We start from the raw sequence: 23,752 nt of genomic DNA, 5'->3' as shown, positions 1-23,752 counted from the left end.
GAGCTCCAACAAGCCTGGTTCAGACAGGCTGTCACGATCAGATTATCACAATACATATCCTCCTGGGACCCAACATTTTTGAATTTAGCATTTTTTTTCACGTCATTATATTGTTTAGAGCATAAGAAACAAATGAAAAAATAATTTTTTTTAAAAATTATATTTTATTCATATGTTATGATATGTCCTCTGTAGTGGACACCAGGTCTAAGTTGTTTAAAAAATAAAATGACATTAAATGACATTTATAGGCAAAAACAATGGAATTTTTTTTTAATCACCAATCAATTTTTAGGCTTCAATATTGTTTTTAACCAAACTATGTATAAAGATGATTCTCAACTATGTTATGAAACATATAATGGAATTAATTGATATACCATTTTACTTTATGCAATATGAGGGTAAAATGGCCATACATCGGTTTTCCCATTCAATACAATGTATCTATACACTGTATCTAATTTGCATATTAATGTATTCTTGGAGCAACATGCAATGAAAAAAGAAGTGTAATAATGGGAGCAATAATTGGTAACATTTTCATAATAATATCTAATAATTAATAGGAATACTGACATATAATTTCTTTCCCTATTCACTTGTTGTGTCTCCTAAAATGCCTGATAAACATGATTTAAGTCCTGGTGTCCTCTATAGTGGACATGTATGAAATCAATGTTCTGTTTCATAACAGAAAGTCATATTTTGATTTGAAACCCCATAACATTTTCCTGAGATGTTGATTTATAATAAACAATTTGAAAATTAATCCGATTTAAATAAATTTTAAATTTAATCACAAAATATTATCATATTTCCATAAGAGTGCTAATTTTCATTTTCAGTCATAATTAAAGACCAAGAAGTTGTTGTTGTCATGGGTAAACCTCTAAAAATCTGGTATCTCTGCAAAGCCCTGAATGTGCTCTTTACAAGACATCCAGACTTAAAACTGTGACATGTATGATGTCAGAGAAAATCACTCAAATATAATGTCCACTACAGAGGACAGAAGTCTATTCCTGGGTCCCAGGAGGATATGCACATTCATTATGCAACAGTTAGGATTTTCCCATTCATTTTCCCCATAGGGATTTTAAAAAAATTCTTTGTTTAAGAGTTATAAGCCACTAACCAAACCAAACCAACTCCAAGGTAAATCACAACATTACAAAATTTGATTTGTAGCAAAAAAAAAAAAAAAAAAAAAACTATTTGAAAATCGGACAAAATGGCTAAGGTAAGACTCCTGCATGGTACAAGACAAGGCCATGACTTTTGAAGCATGTTGATTATATATATAAACAATATATTTGACATTTATTGCAAAATACATTCATTCATACATTCCTTGTCATGATACTCTATTTGTTCAAGATATTTGTTAAGAATCATGGGTAATGTAGTTTTCACCAGGGATGCCACTGCTAAACATGATTCTTCTGTGGGCTATCAGTTATCATTAATTGTAACCTAGTAAAATAGACTTGAGGACTTCTGTATTCACTTGACTGTGAACTTTTTGCTGTGTGTTGTTGCTAAGTAGTTTTGTACATATGTATAGGCTAAATAATTTCAGTTCAAAACAATATTATTAAGATGGATAATGTGCAGTCAGCTGGTACAAAATAAACACAAATGGGTGATCATTCTTATGTAGGCTACAAGTAAAAACGTGAGGGGGAAAAAAGAAAAGAAAAACCTGAAAGGAAAGTTTTAGGGTTTACAAAATGAGTGGGCGAGGCCTTCCAACATGACAGATATTTGAGTGGGTGTGGTCATGATTCATTCTGTACAGCTGTACAAATGCTACTCAAGGTAATTTTGAATAAAATGTGGTCTAAGGTAATCAATTGTGTTACACCTTTTCCTATCTGCCTTGTGAGTGACCCTGCCTCAGTGATAACATTGTTTCTCACACACATCATTATGACCTGCCACCCCCTTTCCATTGTTCTCATAATATGTACATGTCCGTTTATTTTTGATGGTGAAAGATTTAGTTGATTACAGCGAGAAGTATTCAACAAAATGTGAAAAACTGGCAGAAAGTCTCAAATCCACCCATTCTTCATAAACGCAGACAAACACAAGCGCACACACATCAATAAATCATAGAATGAATTGCATAATCTTAAGGAAGATTGAAGTACAGGCAAGGCACAAAGCCGAATGGCTTCAAATGAATTCTCCCTGGCACTAAAAATTGCAGGAGTAATTCAGTTCCATTTTCCATAAAGCAGCTGCAAAACAGTGATCATACCTTTATAATTCTTCATGCTGCATGCAGACACACAGCATGATCCCATATAAAATAGATCAGATATAATGGAACATAAACACAGAGATTCTCTCAGGCATGATGCTGGAATGATTATCTAGATTTTGATGTCACATCTGCTCACCCTTACAAAGGAAGAAAAACAAATATTACTTTGAGATAAAGAAAATGGCAAGGAAAAATCAGGCAGAAAGTTTATAGTTCAAGTGTGTTTTGATCTTTTAGACATTTTTGTAGAATGTAGAATAAATAGCCGAGTGAGACCAAAAATAGCTGTGTTTTGTGGGAAAGTGTGGTTGTACCCCAGGGGACAAAATACAATTAATGCAACCTAAACGAAAAATACACAAAGTTTTGTGTTTTAAAAACAAAGTAAGATTATGATGTAAACTGAATAAGGAATATGTCATGAAAGTCATGAAACTATTTCTATTTTAAACTAGTAAAAGAATGTATGACTGAGCTCCTTTAAAGGTCAGATGTTCTTGCTTCCACTGAATAACAAGATGTTCTTTGGATCATGCTGGAGAACATGATCATCAGTTTTGACACAAACATGTGGAGTTCATGCAGCTCAAGTGCTGCTGTCATTCAAGCAAAAAATGTCATACTAAATATGACATTCATTATGTTTTTTTTAGTTACACTTCACACAAATTGTTTTGCTGATAATAGAAGATGAGGATGTTGAATGCTTTGAAGACTGATGTCGAAAGTTTTACTTTTCAATGTTCTTTTTCAAAAAAGGCATGACATATCATGAGTCATTAAACTATTTTTACAGCACTTTTACAGCACAAAATATAATAAACACACCTCTTCCCAAGAGTTATCAATTAGTTTTCACTGTTTAATTTGAAACAGATCTGGAGAGGAACCTGTTTATGTTGGCAACTGTACAGAACATTACTAAACCATTAGTCAAAACAGATGAACAGGAACAAGTCAACAAATGTATTTCTTACATAATAATTCATTTGACATTTAATGATTGATATAATAAAATTGCATTGATATAACCAATTGCATTTTCTGCCATAGAGTAGCTGTCTACTTTCTCGCTATTATGTAAATTAAATCCTGAAAATTGAATGGAAAATATACTATATACATGTACAGTAACATTATAACACATAATATTTTGCTTTTGTGTGGCTGAGCAAATGAAAAACTTCAATCCAACTACAAATCTGAACTGGTCCCAACAGGCCATCAGAAAAAAAAAAATATTATTGTTGAGCCCTGGATGAAGTTATTCTGCACTCGATGCATTAAATGCTTCATAAACAGAGCATGAAATAAGTTGATAGTTTGGATGGGAAGAATATTCACTGTTATGAAAGGACGTAGTAAATTCATGCATATGCCAGCTCATGTTCAAGGCATTAGACAAGGCAGTATTAAGCCCAATCCCAATTCTATTTTATACCCCTTCCCCTTCCCCTTCCCCCTACGCCTACCCCTTCCCCTTGCCCCTTGAAACAGAATGTCAAGGGGTAGGGCTGAAAATATTCCTCTAAGAAATGGGACACCACTACTAGACCGTTACACGTCATCATAAGTCGTCGCTAGCTCCTACGTCATAGATGCGCCGATGTTTATCACACACTTCTAAAGGCCAATTCACACCGCACCGACAACGCTCGTCTGTTGGAGTTTGTTGGATCGGTGTGATACCCCTGTTGGTGTCTGTTGGAGTCGGTTTTCACTCGACTGAACATGTTTAATCGGCGTTTGTTGGGTCGTGGAATGTCTGCGCGGTGTGAACAGTTTTCCAACAGACGGCAACAAACTCACATAATCTGACCTGGCCACGAACCGTTGCCATGACGATGAGGCAAGTCCCCTGCAAAGACAGCTGTTTGATCGCGCCCGCGCCTCACACGCAACACAACAAAGCAGTGGAAACCTGACATCGCAGCTTGTTCATTATAAAAAATAAAATACTGTTAAAAAATAAAATATACAAAAGGTACAATAGTCCATAGTGCAATCCGTGCCATTCAGCAAGAGCAGCTGCACCACTTCACCAAAAGAGAGAGGTAACGTTAATCACTATGAGAGCAACGCAGGTTTACCTTCAGTTTCGTTTTTAATAATTCGTTTTGGCTTGTTTAGCTACATGGTTGTATATGCTTATGGGTCTCGTTAATAAAAAGGGTCGCGCTAAAAAAGCTTTAAGATGCCCTCGATAGCTGTAGTGATCTCTGTTGCTTGGGCGACAGCTATTTTTTTTGCATTTGTCTTCAGTTCTTCGCATAAGACAAAGGAGACGAACCTGCGTGTTTCCTCAAGAGTCCCTGGTTGATACAGAACATATATGGCGTTTAAATAGAGTCAAAAGTCGCGCGCACAAAAACCACGAGCACGAGAATAAAGCCAAGCGCGCAAAACAGACCCACGAGAGGAAAATAACAACGCGAGAGCGCATCTGTGCACCCGCGAGCGCGCATTTGTACACCGCGAGCGCGCAGAACATTATTTGGGAGCGGAAATTCATACTGGCGCAAGCCCCTGCTGCCTAGCGCGCACAACTGCACATGAGCTCTCGCGCGACTACTCAACACTCGCTCGCTCCTCGAGTTGACTTTTGACACTTTGAGGGCGGGGCAATGACTTTTGTCTTCCCACCTGTGATTGGTCATTTGTAAAACCCAATCAACTACAATCTGCCGCCTCCCCTCCCCCCTTACAGCATTTTCGTCCAAGAATCCCCAAGAATGTCGGAGAAAAATGAGGTAAAACACAATGGCAAGCATTATTGTCCTTAATACCATAAATTGGGAATGGCCTACTTTGCAGAGCCTATTTGACAACAGCAGTAATATAAAATAAATGTATTTAATTGTTATGAAAATATTCTGCATACGTCTATTTTGGTTCTAAGTGATCAGTTCCATCATGTTCTTGGCTTTTCTTTTCTGTATAGTCAGCTCATAATTACGAAAGACTGATTATACACATATCTGTAAACTGTTATTAGGAAGAATTGCAGGAGGCAGCAAGAAAGGTCGTCTCACTGCTGCAAAGTGCCCTTTCCCGGCCTGCAACAAGAGACAGTGAGGATTGTTCTCATCCTTACCTATACTTACACTGATCTGCTTTTCTAAAAGATTGACAATTACATAATTTTGCACATTGATCATACAATGCATGATATTAAAGCAGCAATGTTATCACGATTTAATATAAAAGTAGTAGGGTAAGTGTAAACCTACATTTAAGTGTAAATGTGTAAGTGTAAAACTACATGTGCTTTTCGGAGATATTGGCATAAGGTAAACAATAGGTTAACATGTTTTCCTCTCAATTAATATATACTGTAGTAATGGCTTGATGACATGCATGTTTAAATGAATAATGTTAAAAGTCTCATGGGTAGACTTAGTACATATTTTGCTCATTTTATAACTGATTTAAAAATATAAAAATTGAGTTGCCTAAATAATGTATATACTGTATTATATTATTATTAACTGAGGGGTACAAATTTAAAAAGTCATTTTATGAGTCAAATATATCTGATTTGTAACATTTCTTTCCTAAAGTGGTAACATTTTTAGAAATGTGTTGCTTTGGTGTGTTTGAAAAAGGTTCTGCAGATTCTACAAACCACACTAGACAAGAAGTTCCACAGCAAAATACCTTGGAGCAGAACATGAAAAGGTTTGTCATATTGTTTTTATGGTCATTTTAACAATAAATTGTTGAATGTAGTGTTTAACATTGTTTTGTAAAATACATTTACGGTTTATGTTTTTTGTTTTGTTTTGCAGATCCTTCCCAGGACTGTTTGGAAAAACATTTGGGGAAAAAGTGACCAGGAAAAGAGAGAACACACTCTAGCTTTACTGACATGAAAAGAAAACTACATACTGTAAAGTGTTTTGAAGTACAGTTCTACCTGGTAAACAAACACATGGAGAAGACACCAAAAGCTTCAGATGAGCTGACACTTCTACAAGCAGGGATGGGTCGGAGAACTATTACTGTCAAAGATGATTCTGACCATTCATGGGTAAGTTGTAGTTGAAAACTTCACTTGCACTTCGATGTTCATGTCAGACTTATGACTTGCATTATGTTTTTTATGTAAGTGCACCACCTAAATTCCTTTGCAGCTGTGCTCTGTTCATTTTGATGCCGGGGGCATTGCAGATATAATTATTGATCGCTAGACTAATATAACTTACCATATGTTATTAAAGAATTAAAAAACGTATTTTTGTCAAAGTACTTACATTATATAAATTATGTACAGCTCTCCAGAAAACTCGAGGAGACATACCCTAAAATGACTGATTTGAATGGGGCATGGATGTTGTATAAGGCTGTTGGTAAGACTTTGAAACTTTCTATACATACTATCTCATGTGACCTCATGGCAAAGTGACTTTAAATATTATGTCCCTCCTTATAGGTGGATCTGGACAAAGAAAACTGTGTATTGTACCCCCTGAGGCAGAAGGTTATACAGGCGCTTACCTCAGTTCGGTTGCTCGTGGCAAGTCAGCACTATACATTGTGCCAGTGCAAGGAACACTTGATATGTCACCTCTTCCTTATTCTTCAAAGGAGTTTGAAAAAATGCCCAAAACAACATGTCGTAACTGTTACGAAAACATGCCAGTCCAGTTTTTAGCCGCACATGTGGCATCTTGTAAGACAGTGACACTCTCTGATGAAGAGGTGAGAAATATTTCTTTCATATTAAAACAATTAATTAATTAATTGCATATTTGTTGCCCCATGGCTAATAAAGTTATTTATTTATTTATTTAGTTTTTTTGGGTCTTTTGCAGACGACTTCTACATTTTCTACAGATGACAGTCCTGCCATGGACATAACTATGCAAAATTCCCCAGATAACACTTCCTCTATTGAAACATCTGTAACGGTAAATGTGTTTGTTTGATGCAGCAAATATAAAGTCTGTATGTCCTAAAAAGAAGTCATGTCACAGGTACTGTTATTCATCCAGTTCATACTTTAATATGTTTTTATTTTACATTTTAAGGACACCAACAATTTAAACCTTACTTCATGTGCCAAGGGTTCTGAGACAGTAAGAATAACTAATTCATTCCACTTGAATAATAGTAATAAAAATAATGATAATAATAATGTGTTTTATTACTACATACTACTTTAGACTGCCTGTCCCATTTGCGAGCAGTTGTACCCCAGTGACACTGTAGAATTCCATGCAAGCTACTGTGGTGAAAGGTATTTCATTTTTTCATTAATTATTTTTTAAGCTAGATTTCCAATAAAGGTTTTAACATGTTATGATAGTAACTGCACCTCTGCTTACAGAGTATTACTGTATATTTATTCCCACAGAGTTTTTGATGAAACAGAGGCCTTTGACACAGATAGAACTGAGATATGCCCAAAACGATTAAGGACACAGCAAGAGATTAAAAGGTACCTCAAACCCCAAATAGTTCATCAGAAGTTAACTGTTTTACATTAATAATGTGAAACATTCCAATTTCATGCTTTTTTCTCTGCTCCCAATATTATTAGCATTGCTGATGTCATCAAAAGCCTTACTGAAAGGGTGGACGAAAGCAGCACCTTCAGCATTTGTGTTACCAGGGAACAGATGGTTGAAAGAGGCATTAAACAGTGGCAGCGGCAGAAAAAGTCTTCCCCTAAAAATGCCCTTAGAGTTACCTTTATTGGAGAGGCTGGCATTGACAATGGGGCGCTGAAGACAGAATTTTTAACTGGTTAGTTTTACAGTAATATAATTTATGGTTGATATCTATGAATTTATTGTTCTCTTTTTTCTTTTCTGAAAAGAAATGATGTCAGGAATAGAGAAGCGTTTTTTTGAGGGTGGGGATGGTGGCAAAAACCCCAAGTACTCAATTACAGACTTGGACAAACATAACTTCAAGTAGGTTATTTAAATTTCACACTTATTTGCCAATGTTAGTTTTTTACGATTATTGTTGACATGACAAACCATTTTATGCAGGGTTATTGGAGAGATATTTGCTGTCAGCATCGCACAGGGAGGACCGCCACCAAACTTCTTTTCGCAGTGGTGTTACAAGTATATATCTACTGGAGAAGTGGATCAGGAAGCAATAACTGAAAGAGACATTACTGACCCTGAAGTCTTGGAACTAATTAAAGAGGTAACTCATTTAAGTATGGAAAATGGCTTTTAAAGTTAAATTATTTGTTAAATTGTTAAGGTAGTGGAATTTTTTTTGCCTATAAGGATTAAAAATTAAAATACTTTTTGTGTTTTTTTTCAAAGATTAAGGCAGCTGACAACACAACTGTCATGGAGTTCACAGACAGAATTTTGTCATGTGGTTATACAGGGGCAGTGTCTTTTGAAAAAAAGAAGAGATTGTGCGGTATATGACATTTTATTGTAGGTTATTGGTCTTGATTTTTAATTCAGATACTCATTTTTTTCTTCAATTATCTTTGTATTATAGCTCTGTGGTTCTACACTCTACAGTGAGGTTACTTCCCATGCTACAACAAATTGCCTCTGGATTGAAACTGTATGACCTCCTTAGCTTGGTACAAGAAGAAACTGACATTTGCAGGCAGCTGTTTGTTCCAGGATCTTTTTGCAAGGTAAATATAAATACCACCCAATAGATAACTTGCTGAATCAGTAAATGTTTTTAAATATAATTGTCTAACTTTCTTCATTTTGTAAATTTAAGGTGGATGCTGATTTTCTGATGAAATCACTATCACCTTCATTTAGTGAGACGGGTACAATGAGGCGTGCAAGGGAGTCCAAAGTAGTCAACTTTCTGCAGGACTATTTACAGGACATGGAGGATGAAGGTGACTAATTTATACAAATTATTAATGTTTTCACATTACAGTTAAAACTGTTCTCATTACATTGTTATGGTTATGATTTTTTTCTTGAAACTGGATTTAAAAAGATTTGTTTTTTAACTAAAGCCAATTTGTCAAAAGTTGTAGTGCTAAAACTTATTCCATTGTAATATTTTTAACTGCAATTTACTGTAAGGTAAAATCTCTCAACTGATTTTTAATCACTTTCTCAGGAGAGAGCAAAGACGACAGAGACAACAGACCTGAGGAGGAGAGTATGGGTGAAGAGGACAAGGCAGAAAAACATACCAACACACACATTAATGTTAGCAAGTTTTGCCAATGGCTGACAGGACAATCTCATATTCCCTTAAGTCATGCAGACCGTGAGAACTTTAAAATTGTCATTGAATTTGACCACGACTGCAGTGTGCGCTATGGTACACACACAATCTGTTATCCTGTAGTTAATGCATGTTCCCGCTCAGTCACATTCCCAATTGCACACCTGAGTTGCACATACATGGAATTCAAAAATGTAATCTCACAGGCCATTACCCATGGCTATGAATTTGGACGCATTTAGGAAAATGCAGACTGTAAAAATGTTCAAATTGTCATGGAATTTGACCATGACTGCAATGTGCATTATTGTACACACAGTATCTGTTATCCTGTAGTTAAAGTGGTAGTTCACCCTTCAAATGAAAATTATATGATTATGTACTCACCCTCATGTAATTTTAAACCTTAAACCCGTTTTTGTTAATGATGGTAACCACACAGTTGGCAGCAGCCATAGTAGGAAAAACGAATGCTATGGAAGTCAATGGCTGCCACCAGCTGTGTGGTTACCATTGATAACTGAAAAGTCTAGCTTTGTGTTTAACAAAATAAAGTAACTCGTGCAGATTTAAAACTACATGAAGTTTAGTAAGTAATCACAGAATTATCATTTAATGAGTGAACTGTCACTTTAATGCATGTTCTTGCTCAGTCACGTTCCTAATTGCACACCTGAGTAGCACATATAGGGATTTCATAAATCTAATCTAAGCTCACATGATGAGTTATTGTGCAAGTTTATGAAGTGATGTTTGTGAATTCCAACACATAAGTACAAGTTGTATGCATTCAAAATGTTTTATTGTTACTGTATATGTTTACAGTGTATGCAGTACCAAAGCATAAGTGTTTTCTTCTTAAAGAATGTTCATGTACTTCAGCTTCAAATGTTTACATGCTTATTACATGTACTAGAAAATAAAAAAAGTTGCAAACTTAAAGCGTCCATGTATTCACTGAAATGTATCTTTATGTCCGTAGTCGTTTTATGTGTTCATAGCAGATTATGTAGAGCTGTTCATCATTAATGTTCAGATCCAGTGGATCAACCAAACTATGTAGTTCATTCATCATTTCTGCAGTCATAGGGCTCTCATATTCAGGTACGACAACACCGCTTTCTGATTCAAGATGATCAAAGTCAGCAGCAGTCTCCCAGTCAATGTCAGGCTCTTGTATGGCCTAGAAATTTTCAATAAGACAACAATTCAATGTACAGTCAGGTCCATGAATATTGGGACATCGACACAATTCTAACATTTTTTGCTCTATACACCACCACAATAGATTTGAAATGAAATGAACAAGATGTGCTTTAACTGTAGACTGTCAGCTTTAATTTGAGCATTTATATCCAAATCAGGTGAACAGTGTAGGAATTACAACAGTTTGCATATGTGACTCCCACTTGTTAAGGGACCAAAAGTAATGGGACAGAATAATAATTGTAATTGGGATAATGAGGGAATAACACACACCTGGCCATGGAACAGCTGAGAAGCCAATTGTCCCATTACTTTTGGTCCCTTAACAAGTGGGAGTCACATATGCAAACTGTTGTAATTCCTACACTGTTCACCTGATTTGGATATAAATGCTCAAATTATTAAAGCTGACAGTCTACAGTTAAAGCACATCTTGTTCATTTCAAATCTATTGTGGTGGTGTATAGAGCCAAAAATGTTAGAATTGTGTCGATGTCCCAATATTTATGGACCTGACTGTATTTACAATTCAATGCCATTGTAATATTTATTATAGATTATCTATATTATATATCATAATGACATTGTCTTATCAAATTATAGTCATCATATTTTGCTTCTTAAAAATGAATTTGTACTCTTACCTCAGGGTTATCAGAATCTACAGCAGTGTTAAGCATCCGTGCAATCTCCCAAATCTGTGTTGGAGACCGGTTTCTCTCAGTGCGTAGAGGATGGTGGTTCCAGCCTTCAATAAAATACCTCCAAGTCTCGTTTGAGTCTTGGAAGAAATGCAAAGTGTACACAGAATATGTCATCCGTACATGAAATGTCCAGGAGGCCATCTTCTTCAAGAGAGTGTAGAAGATTGTAGTATTTTGATGACACAGAGATCCAGACGTCTCGCCATAACCGCTCTATTCTGTTGGGGGATCCAATGAGTAATCACTGTTACCATGTAGGAAAACATGACGTTTTATCAAACATGCAATAATTTTAAAACGGAACAAAACCTTATATTGCAAGTATGTGGTAGAATGTGTTCTGTAATGTTACATCCAAAGTTTACACTGCTAACACTTGTTATATCATGAAAATTTAATGTTAGTAAAAGTAACTCAAACTGTTACTGTTTCTATGACTAGATAGTAGTTTTTATGTTGTGGAGGAACACTGTCCTATGGTGTCACAGTGACATTTGATAAAAACTTAATATACAATTAGCATAAGACAGATTTATCTTAATTGTTTAAGTGACAAACAACATGAGAGATTCAATGTAACACCATATGGCACATTTATGGCGCATTTGTCATATGTATAAATAAATACGGATACATCAGAATGAAACAATAAAATGTGATGAGGATACGCCTTAATACCAGGAAAACTGAGAATAAAATAAGAAGCATTACCTTTGGTTGTGGATACTTTTTCCTGAGATGAAGCTCCCCGATTATTGCCACGGACAGTGAACATAAACCGAGCAATATCCACATTCTCCACTCCCTGGTCAGCTCTTACCCTTAAATTACAACAATAATAGTGAAATTAAAAGAAACAGTTCATACATTGGATTATGGCTCTGACAAATAAAGATTATCCTCAAGTAATAAAATAACTTTTTAAAGATAATGTATACCAAGAAAGTGGGATGGGCAAAGAATTTACCACGAGTAAACTACTAAACTAAATAAACTACTCAAGGAAACAATAGAATGCTGTTGTCCAGTAAAAGAAGGAGATGCAACAAAAAATGCCAATGTTTGTCAATGTTTTTTAAAGACATTTTGCTTTGAGGAAACTAGTTAAACTGATTATAAAGCTCTTGTACACTCTAATTTATCTAACAGCTTTTAATCATTAAAATTTTTCTCATATTATTTACACAGAGAAAAGTGCAGCTTTGTAACAATTTAAAGTACATTACCTTGAGGGTAAACCATGCCGATGAGTTGCCTCCAAAAAGAATGAAAATGCTGTGGAAGCACGGTTATTTGTGGCTGCATTCAAGTACAATATCTACAAAGTAAAACATACAGTAAATCAGATTAAAATGGTAAACCATTAAAAAAATATTGTGTGTGTGTGTGTGTGCCAATTACCCATCAAATATTAGTTAAGTCATTGTGGATTTTAATTGATGACTAGTAACAAAGGTTTTAAATGTGTTTACTGACTACATAATGTTGACCAAATGTTAGCCAGTAGTTACCTTTCTGGAGAACCCATCCACTCCTCCAAATATCACAATATTGTATCTGTGAAGAAATTAAGTAATATACATTATTGATATAGTTATTAAACATGCAAATCTATTCATATGTTAAACATGACTTTAATGCAAACCTAATTAGCTTGTGATTTGTGTCCACATGTACCAGGGACAAGGGCCCTGGAACAGAGTACACTCGGCGCACAACACAGCCAAGACTTGATAACCTTGAGATAATACCCATTGAATCAACCCTATGCATAGAGGCTGCAATTCTTCTCCACTGAACTCGGTAGCCCATAGACTCCAGTCTTCCTCTGACCATCCTGTAGCCTGAATTTGGTAAAGCGTTCTTCACAGAAGCAACCAAACTGTCAAGTTCTTCATCACTGATGGAACTATACATGTCACGGACAGAAAGCTCATAGTCTCTCATGCGTCTGAAAATCGTGCTTTTTGAAACGCCCATCAATGTGGCTATGCAACTCACAGGAAGTTGAGCCTGTAGCATGTATTTTAAGCGTTGTTCCTCAACCAAAATTTTTGGTCGTCCTGTGGTGATAGCAACTTCCACTCTGACACATGGTGCTGGATGTTCCACTTGTGCCCGTATAAGCTCAAAGAGCTCTTGCAAAGCCTGGGTGATAGCAGGGGGTACTTGTATGTGACTGGACAGGGCCTCCAGAATATACAGCTCCTGACGACACAGAAACTCCAGATAATCTAAATCCAGTGGTGTTGTGCTGAAGGCCTGTTGCAACTTGTGTAAAAGATTTTCCAAAAAGTGGTGTCTTAGCTATTGACAGAACAAAGAATAATTAATGAGATGTTAAGATACCATGTCACTGTTGTGATAAACACACTTCAAAAGTTGAAAGGGTTACATTATCTCTACTCATCCTTTGATTCCAGGAAAGTATCAAAAATTAGATAATGAGCATCAAAGTTTGATTTTACTTACTAATTTCCCTATTTCAAACATGGTCTTAGTAGTAAATATATCAAAATTATTTTCTTAATTGTTTGCATATAGGATGATAGAAAACATCAAAACACAAAAAACTTCACTTTTTTTACACTTTTTACAGGGTCACATAGACCATCAGCAGAAAAATGCTTTTAGTGATGTAACTATGTTATTAAGTTTCACTAATACCGTTTGTAATGTGTTCTAATCATTTTATAAACGGCATTACGATAATAGCAATAGGGGTCGGTGCTGTGGTTTGAATAAATCACAAAGATTGCATTTTCGCTGCTTTGTTTAGTAAATTAGCATACTAGCTTTGTTTAGTAGCTAGAAACGCTACTCAGCCATGATTTATTTACTGTATATTGTCAATGTAGGTCAAAACTAACCTTTAACATCCTACATTTATGGGTTAGCCAGCTTTATCTTAAATTAGCTTATCTTTTTTAGTCGTTAAGGTCCTATACAAACTATTCAAGATGATTTTATCTACATGCATTAGGCAGAAAACAAAATAAGTACAATACAATATCATATATTGAATATATAGCACTGGAAACACAAATACTTTTAAAAATTAAATTACCTGCTCCGGGTCCGACATAATGGTTCCGAAAAACGTGCCTTGTCCTAGTCCTGCTACATGTTTAAACAAGAGAGAAACTGATTAAACAAATGACCAATCACAGGTGGGAAGACAAAAGTCATTGCCCCGCCCTCAAAGTGTCAAAAGTCAACTCGAGGAGCGAGCGAGTGTTGAGTAGTCGCGCGAGAGCTCATGTGCAGTTGTGCGCGCTAGGCAGCAGGGGCTTGCGCCAGTATTCATTTCCGCTCCCAAATACTGTTCTGCGCGCTCGCGGTGTACAAATGCGCGCTCGCGGGTGCACAGATGCGCTCTCGCGTTGTTATTTTCCTCTCGTGGGTCTGTTTTGCGCGCTTGGCTTTATTCTCGTGCTCGTGGTTTTCGTGCGCGCGACTTTTGACTCTATTTAAACGCCATAATAATACAATACTGATGAATAAGCACGCAAACTAAATGCACGTTTTGTTTATATCATGTAACGTATCGTATGTATGGACGTAACCACAACAAAACAATACTTTAATCAGGCATGCGGCAAAAAGACAAGTTAGCTGCCACCGGATTTGAATTTATGTTGTCAAATCAACGCGGGTTTCAATAAAATATAAAAAATTATGTTGTGGAACTATCACAAAGTAAAAAACATTAGCGAACTGATTTCATAGCGATTTTAAGTTAGTCCTAGACTAAAATGCATGTTTGAGCTGTTTTAACTGAAAGCAACTAGTACCAGCAGGTCTTAAAATATATCAGAGCCATTGTTTTGTCTCAAGATGCACACCAATGTTTTTTCTAAGGTATGCTTATAAAAGCTACTTAAATACCCTAATTAAACTAAGGCCTAATCCTGTTTTAGGCTAAGCCCTGTCTGTGAAATCGGGCCTATATAACAATTCATTTTAGCATTTACTCCCCCTTTTGAGTACCATGGGCAAAGCATGCTGGGAAATAGAAATCCCAGCCCAGTTTCAGTTAAACTTAAGTTTGTCTAAATTAAAAGAAATAAGTTCATAAAACTCAAAACAGTTTACTTAAAATATATAATTTCTGTGAACTTGAAAGAAAAAGAAAGTTCTAAATACTCATAAAAGTTAATTTGACTGAACTAATTTTTTAATTTAGGTTTGTCCTACTCAAACCAATTAATTACAAACCCGATTCCAAAAAAGTTGGGACACTGTACAAATTGTGAATAAAAAAGGAATGCAATAATTTACAAATCGCATAAACTTATATTTTATTCACAATATAAAGGCATCTTTACACAGAAAAAGCGGCACAGAAACCAACTCTGAAGCGGCATAATACCACAAAAATGTGCATTTACACAGAACGTTTAATGCTGTTCTGAAGCGGCATAAACGCATTTACACAGGAATTAAAATCGCGGGAAACAATGCTTTGAACATAAGTATTTCAAAACTAAGAGTTTTAACAAAATTAATTTAAAAATAATTAAATAATAAACAATTAAATATAACTCGAAATAAAAAAAAATAAGAAAATTTAAAGTAACAAGTTAGTAAACTGCGTGCTATATCTCACGCTTTGATGTTTGTCATAAAATAAAATTGAACGATGCAACAAAATTATTCATTATTACACCGGGTAGTTCACAACAGGATTAAAAGAGGTCGAACATTTTTTTTTTTTTTTCAAAGAGACAGAAACAACAAATGATGCTAGCATTTGCGTGTATCAGGCAGCAGCAGATCACCAGACAGACCGTCGTGTGTGGGTGAAATATCGTCCTCAAGGAGATGATTTTTGGAATATAATATAACAGTACACAATCAAAGTGACGCCGATTGTGTTAAGCATTTACCTTATCTGAGAGAAATGTAGCAGCGCGTTGACCCGACAGTCTCTTAATAGGAAGATTACAAACGGCGAAAGCCAATTGATGACACACAACGATTCTCTGCTGTTATTTTGGTGGTTTGCTTCACGATGTGAGTACAGGACTCTTTTACTTTAATGCCCCTTGTTGGAAGACATTATTTTTATTATTTGCCCTAAGTTATATGTTTCGTTTCATGCTTCTTGAATCTCGCGCCACCTGAGCTGACTGGAATGCTTTTGGTTGTCATGGCAATGACGTAGTTTAGAGCGGCTATATTTCGCATTCATTTACACTGAACCAGAACAGAATCAGACTCGCCTTTGATACTAGGGGCTGAGGTGGGTCAGACCCGGCGTATTTTAGGTCTTCTTTAACACGGCATTGCGTCTTTACACTGAATTCTGAGCAGGTACAGACCCGCTTCAGAACAGCCATAAATCGTCTGTGTAAAGATGCCTTAATATAGATAACATATCAAGTGTTGAAAGTGAGACATTTTGAAATGTCAAGCCAAATATTGGCTCATTTTGGATTTCATGAGTGCTACACATTCCAAAAAAGTTGGGACAGGTAGCAATAAGAGGCCGGAAAAGTTAAATGTACATATAAGGAACAGCTGGAGGACCAATTTGCAACTTATTAGGTTAACTGGCAACATGATTGGGTATAAAAAGAGCCTCTCAGAGTGGCAGTGTCTCTCAGAAGTCAAGATGGCCAGAGGATCACCAATTCCCCCAATGCTGCGGTGAAAAATTGTGGAGCAATATCAGAAAGGAGTTTCTCAGAGAAAAATTGCAAAGAGTTTGAAGTTATCATCATCTACAGTGCATAATATCATCCAAAGATTCAGAGAATCTGGAACAATCTCTGTGCGTAAGGGTCAAGGCCGGAAAACCATACTGGATGCCCGTGATCTTCGGGCCCTTAGACGGCACTGCATCACATACAGGAATGCTACTGTAATGGAAATCACAACATGGGCTCAGGAATACTTCCAGAAAACATTGTCGGTGAACACAATCCACCGTGCCATTCGCCGTTGCCGGCTAAAACTCTATAGGTCAAAAAAGAAGCCATATCTAAACATGATCCAGAAGTGCAGGCATTTTCTCTGGGACAAGGCTCATTTAAAATGGACTGTGGCAAAGTCGAAAACTGTTCTGTGGTCAGACGAATCAAAATTTGAAGTTCTTTTTGGAAAACTGGGACGCCATGTCATCCGGACTAAAGAGGACAAGGACAACCCAAGTTGTTATCAGTTCAGAAGCCTACATCTCTGATGGTATTGGGGTTGCATGAGTGCGTGTGGCATGGGCAGCTTACACATCTGGAAAGGCACCATCAATGCTGAAAGGTATATCCAAGTTCTAGAACAACATATGCTCCCATCCAGACGTCGTCTCTTTCAGGGAAGACCTTGCATTTTGCAACATGACAATGCCAGACCACATACTGCATCAATTACAACATCATGGCTGCGTAGAAGAAGGATCCGGGTACTGAAATGGCCAGCCTGCAGTCCAGATCTTTCACCCATAGAAAACATTTGGTGCATCATAAAGAGGAAGATGCGACAAAGAAGACCTAAGACTGTTGAGCAACTAGAAACCTGTATTAGACAAGAATGGGACAACATTCCGATTCCTAAACTTGAGCAACTTGTCTCCTCAGTCCCCAGACATTTGCAGACTGTTATAAAAAGAAGAGGGGATGCCACACAGTGGTAAACATGGCCTTGTCCCAACTTTTTTGAGATGTGTTGATGCCATGAACTTTAAAATCAACTTATTTTTCCCTTAAAATGATAAATTTTCTCAGTTTTAAACATTTGATATGTCATCTATGTTGTATTCTGAATAAAATATTGAAATTTGAAACTTCCACATCATTGCATTCTGTTTTTATTCACAATTTGTACAGTGTCCCAACTTTTTTTGAATCGGGTTTATATTTTGAGCATTAGGGTTTACAGTGATATTGATCTACAAGGGAGGATATGTCAAAACCGATGAACTTAAGGCAGTGGCTGGAAAAAAAAAAAATTCCATCAAGATATATGATATATTACCCTATGAAAAGTAATATGAAACATTCATTGCCTCATGACAAAGGAAACTTACACACACACACACACATACATCATGAACACTTGAAGCAGAGATGGCTCCCACCTTTCATCTTTCAGTGCTCATTAATGTGATCATCGCCATGATCACTTCTCCTTCTTGTTCCTTTTCCGCTGTGTGTCTCACCTTAATGAGCTCTAATGGGGTCAGAAGCGTAAAGGAATGTCCTGGTTATGTAAGAGTTCTCCTCTGCCTCCAGGGAAAGTCACAGAGGTTAAAAATGAGATGGTGAGAAAGGAGGCTTGTCACAGTAACAAAAACTCAGGGGAAACAAAGAGAAAGCAGGAGGTTGCTTAAGCAAATTTACATCGAATAATCGCTTCATTAATTTTAATAACATAGAAAAGGACAATTCTGTTATTATTTACTCACCCTCGATCCACCAGCTGTAACGACAATGACACAGTGGAATCAATTTCAGAACGACTTTTTCTAACTGATGAATGACAAAAACATTGACAGCCAATCAGAATCAACTTTAAAGAGCTCAAGCATTTCAAGCTGCAGACGACAATAAGTAGCCGCTTTAATAAACAAAACACTACTGTTCGTTGGTGTGGAGACTAAAATATAGTTATCTTTATTGTTATCGTCTGTGTTGAAGGTAACACACAAGTAACACAAGTTATGTAATCAGATTACTAGTAACTAGTAAAGAAACATTACTTTTCAAATTACAACAAAGTAATGCAAGCGTGCGCTGTGTAAACATGATGGTTATTGTAGTTCTAGTCTAAATATGAGTTTGCATTTACTCATCTCACTTGCACAAAAACAGATTCAGTATTCCACAAAATGAATAAAAACAGTGAAATGCAAACTCAGTATAATGCTGAAAGGTTTGAGCTGCATCATCTACTGTACAGGCATGAACTTGAATTTCCTTTAGCTTGAGGCTTATTCATTTCACTTTTGATGTGAAAGAGCCTTTGTTTTTGTGTTTGTTTGTTTGTTTGTTTTTTTAATTATTATTATTATTAATAATAAAATACAAGCAAGCCCATCCAAGGTAAGAAAAAGGTAACACATTACTTTCCATAAAAAGAAGTAACTCAATTACACAATATTGTAATGACATTTAAAAGTATCTTTACCCAACATTTATTGTTCTAGGTGTGAACAAGCTTTAACTCTCTTTGGTGCATTAATGAAAGAAGTAGCGATGTTCACAAATCAAACTGACCATAATCTCAAAAATGACTCAAAGATTTTTCTGGTGCAGCAGTTCTCGGGGTTAACAGTTTATCAGAGAATAATGAAATTTCAGTCTGTTTCTCATCTAAAATGATTATATGACTTTAGAAAACTTAAATGCTTTTTGCATTTTGATGCTTTAGTTTGAAGCTCCAGTCCACAATCAATCAGTCATTGTTACTGCATGGAAAAGTGTGATAAGAATTCTTAAAAATGTCTCCTTTGTGTTCCACGTTCTTATAAATGATGAGAGAATATGTATTTTTGGGTGAATTATTCTTGACAGGTTTAACACAATTATTCACAATAGAACACAAATAACATAAATGTTTAAACTGAGAAATTTTACAATTTTATGCACAAAATGAGCTCATTTCAAATTCGATGCCTGCTACAGGTCGCAAAATAGTTGGGGCAGGGATGTGTTTACCATGGTGTAGCATCTCCTCTTCTTTTCAAAACTGTGTGAAGACGTCTGGGCATCGAGGTTATGAGTTTCTGAAGTTTTGGTGTTGGAATTTGGTCCCATTCTTCCCTGATATAGGTTTCCAGCTGCTGAAGAGTTTGTGGTCGACTTTGACGCATTTTTCGTTTAATGATGTGCCAAATGTTCTCTATAGGTGAAAGACTGCAGGCAGTCCAATTCAGCACCCAGATTATTTTACTGTACGACAAAGCCATACTGTTGTAATAGCTGCAGTATGTGGTTTTTCATTGACCTGCTGAAATACACAAGGCCTTCCCTGAAATAGACGTCGTCTGAAGGGGAGCATGTTGCTCTAAAACCTTTATATACCATTCATAGTGCCCTCCAAAATATGCAAGCTGCCCATACTGTATGCACTTATGCACCCTCATACCATCAGAGATGCTGGCTTTTGAACTTAACGCTGTTGACACGCTGGAAGGTCTCCCTCCTCTTTAGCCTGGAGGACACAGCGTCCGTGATTTTCAACAAGAATGTCAAATTTGGACTCGTCTGACCATAGAACACTTTTCCACTTTGAAACAGTCAACATTTTAAATGAGCCTTGGCCCACAGGACACAACGGCGCTTCTGGACCATGTTCATATATGGCTTCCTTTTTGCATGATAGAGCTTTAGTTGGCATCTGCAGATGGCACAGCGGATTTTGTTTACTGACAGTGGTTTCTGGAAGTGTTCCTGGGCCCATTTAGTAATGTCATTGACACAATCATGCCGATGAGTGATGCAGTGTCGTCTGAGGGCCCAAAGACCACGGGTATCCAATAAAGGTGTTCGGCCTTGTCCCTTACGCACAGATTTCTCCAGTTTCTCTGAATCTTTTGATGATGTTATGCACTCTAGATGATGAGATTTGCAAAGCCTTTGCAATTTGATGTTGAGGAACATTATTTTTAAAGTATTCTATGCACTCTTTCACAGCTCTGCCCATCTATACTTCTGAGAGCCTCTGCCTTTCTAAGATATCCCTTTTATAGCTAATCATGTTACAGACCTGATATCAATTAACTTAATTAGTTACTAGATGTTCTCCCAGCTGAATCTTTTCAAAATTTCTTGCTTTTTCAGCCATTTGTTGCCCCCGTGCCAACTTTGAGACCTGTAGCAGGCATCAAATTTGAAATGAACTCATTTAGTGGATAAAAGTGTAAAATTTCTGTTTAAACATTTGTTATGTTATCTATGTTTTATTGTGAATAAAATTGGCTCATGTGATTTGAAAGTCTTTAAGTTTTCATTTTCTTCAAATTTAAAAAAAAAACATCCCAACATTTCTGGAATTCGGGATGTAAAATAAAAAGCTAAAGCACTAATCTTGTTTTGTTTATGCCAAATTATTTAAACCTGCGATTGAACATTACCTGCCAAACCAACAGACTATTTTGTCTATGTTTCAGAACTTGTAAAAAAGGTTATGCTTCATCAGCTTCATAATGCACTTCTGGCATCTCAGGTTATGTAACTCCAGAGGTGAGTGGCTCAGGCCACTGATCTGATGGATATTATGAGATTCCTCTTTGTTCCCATATGTTTTGGATTCTTGATCCCTTTCCGGAATTTTCCTTGTTACTGCGGCCCTCTGCTGTGGGGAATTGGAGGATGAGATTAGAGATGACATTTCAGAATGATTTTCAGTTGCACCATAATGTCACAGTATGAGGGAGTGCAGAAAAGGTTCTGAGGAAAGGTTCAGAAATTAAACAAACACAGAGCTGCCAATCGTTGCAGTGCGGCTCGTTTTATCATATCAAGGATATACAGTTCCTTTAAGTACATACCTACAAAAATTAGAGAGAAAACACTTAGAAGAAAAGGTTCTATATAGAACCTTAAAATGTTCTGTCAGTCACGTCATACAGAACCTTTTAGGGGTTCCCATTATGGGATCATTTTATGGATTTAGTTTTAAAATAAATGTTAATGATCAATTTTAATAACATTTTATGAATTAAACAGCTCTTTATCGGTAGAAAAAATTGAAGTAACCCTTTAAACGTGACATATAGAACCTTTTTTTGTCAAGATTCAAGATTGAACCCCATCGAACTTTTTGTTTTCTATGTGTGTTTTTTAATAACTACACGTTTTTATAATGAAAAAGCAGTACATTTCAGGATGTCATTTTAACAATTTTATGTTTGTTTGTTTTTAATTATGCATATCTGTATCTGCATAATATAATGCATAGTCATTATATTATGTACATATCAATATTATACTGGCCATCATTATATTGGGAGCGAGCAGAAGTAATGCAGTATTGTTAGAAGGTGAAGTCAGATACAGGAGGAATGCGAAAAGAAAGGACAGGAAAGAGAATCAGCTCATCTGAAAAACAGCAGTGCGTTCCTCTAATTCCGCTGGGAAATGGGAACTCCAGAGACCAGGGTGAGTGTGTGTGTGTGTGTGTGCAGGAAGAATGCTAACATGCAGAGGAAAAACACATTAAAACAAGAATTATTGGCAGATGTATATGTTGTCCAACCTGTGTGTGTGTGTAGAGGAATGCAGAAACATGCTCTCTTCTTAAACACAGACTGGCATTTCCTGTTTGCGTGTTTGAATATTAAGAGTAAAGGCACATGTCATGGTAATAAAAAGTTAGCTATCAAGAACAACTTTCTTGAGAGTCCGGTAGGATGTCACAGAGTGAAATGCACCATTTATTTCCCATGACGGCAAGAACTTCCAAAACTCCCATCGTACACATCCTGCAACTGAGCGATGCGCATAAGAGTGAGTTCATTCTCAATATGACAGGCAGAATGAGTTTCATGTCAAAGCAAATTTACTGAAATAAAAATATGTAATATTTTCCAGTTAGTTTTCACTTTCCAACAATTGTTTAAATCACGCCAGATGCCTCAGGGTAAGGTGAGTTCATGTCTCAACTAATAGTGATGGTAAAGTTTGGCATCCAAATGCAGAAACTACTGCATCTTTCTAAAGGAACACTGGCAAAGAGAATCCCACCTTTCAAAGAAAATGATGGATTTTTCTCAGTGTCATTTCAAGTGGTTACCTCAGCCTCGCAAGGTTATGAAAACTGCAAGGAAGAGCCATTTTTTTATTTTTTTATTGAAACCTTACTGGTTGGAATGTGGAAACTTGATGCCTTAGTCCAATGAAGAATCATTTTGTGCGTTTTCTTTTGGTAATCGGTCATGAATTTATCATGCATGTTTCTAAAAAAATAATTAAAATCTTGAAAACTTATTACAAAATTAAATCGATTAAACTCTTGGCTGGGTTTATCTAATAAATATACATATTCAAAGTATTGAAAGCAAAGAGTTTTCTTTTTTTTTTCTTTTTTAAAGAAATTAATACTTACTCAAAGACACATTAAATTGATCAAAATGGACAGTAAAGACTCTTACATTGTTATTTTTCAAATAAATGCTGTCCACAGTTTTAATAAAAATATTAAGCAGCACAAGTGTTTTCAGCTGATAATAAAAGTTTCTTGAACAGCAAATCGGCATATTAGAATTATTTCTGATGGATCATGTGACACTAAAGACTGGAGTAATGATGCTGAAAATTCAGCTGACATCTGAACAAAATGAACAAATATAGTATATTAAAATAGAAAACGGTTATTTTAAATTGTAATGATATTTCACAATATTACCGTTTTTACTGCATTTCTGATCAAATACATCTAGCCTTGGTGA

At 36.1% G+C, this 23,752-nt stretch overlaps 2 protein-coding genes and 1 long non-coding RNA gene across 3 annotated transcripts; 2 read left to right on the top strand and 1 right to left on the bottom strand.

Moving 5' to 3' along the window:
* Positions 1 to 6,174: 6,174 nt before the first annotated feature.
* Positions 6,175 to 8,670, top strand: LOC137004374 (uncharacterized). The gene is made up of 11 exons (XM_067364640.1): positions 6,175 to 6,302; positions 6,546 to 6,621; positions 6,705 to 6,973; positions 7,087 to 7,182; positions 7,303 to 7,350; positions 7,438 to 7,511; positions 7,629 to 7,712; positions 7,815 to 8,020; positions 8,094 to 8,190; positions 8,272 to 8,434; positions 8,560 to 8,670. The coding sequence occupies exons 1-11, from the start codon at positions 6,204 to 6,206 to the stop codon at positions 8,668 to 8,670; spliced, it is 1,323 nt and encodes a 440-aa protein (XP_067220741.1). The 5' UTR covers positions 6,175 to 6,203.
* A 45-nt stretch (positions 8,671 to 8,715) lies between these two features.
* On the top strand, positions 8,716 to 9,771 carry LOC137011053 (uncharacterized). Its single transcript, XR_010893435.1, has 3 exons — positions 8,716 to 8,891; positions 8,984 to 9,110; positions 9,341 to 9,771. It is a non-coding gene; the product is annotated as an uncharacterized lncRNA (long non-coding RNA).
* Positions 9,772 to 11,812: 2,041 nt separating this feature from the next.
* On the bottom strand, positions 11,813 to 18,495 carry LOC137004367 (uncharacterized). The gene is made up of 7 exons (XM_067364627.1): positions 18,440 to 18,495; positions 14,429 to 14,481; positions 13,007 to 13,668; positions 12,873 to 12,918; positions 12,588 to 12,679; positions 12,073 to 12,182; positions 11,813 to 11,835 (listed from the first exon to the last, which is right to left on the bottom strand). Exons 1-7 carry the CDS (start codon positions 18,444 to 18,446, stop codon positions 11,813 to 11,815), a joined length of 993 nt encoding a protein of 330 aa, XP_067220728.1. The 5' UTR covers positions 18,447 to 18,495.
* Between the last annotated feature and the right edge of the window lie 5,257 nt (positions 18,496 to 23,752).

Source organism: Chanodichthys erythropterus, chromosome 3 (genome assembly GCF_024489055.1).
Source record: "Chanodichthys erythropterus isolate Z2021 chromosome 3, ASM2448905v1, whole genome shotgun sequence".
Classification (NCBI taxonomy): Eukaryota; Metazoa; Chordata; class Actinopteri; order Cypriniformes; family Xenocyprididae; genus Chanodichthys; species Chanodichthys erythropterus.
The sequence above is the reverse complement of the archived record's forward strand: the minus strand, read 5'-3'. Positions and strand labels throughout refer to the sequence as shown.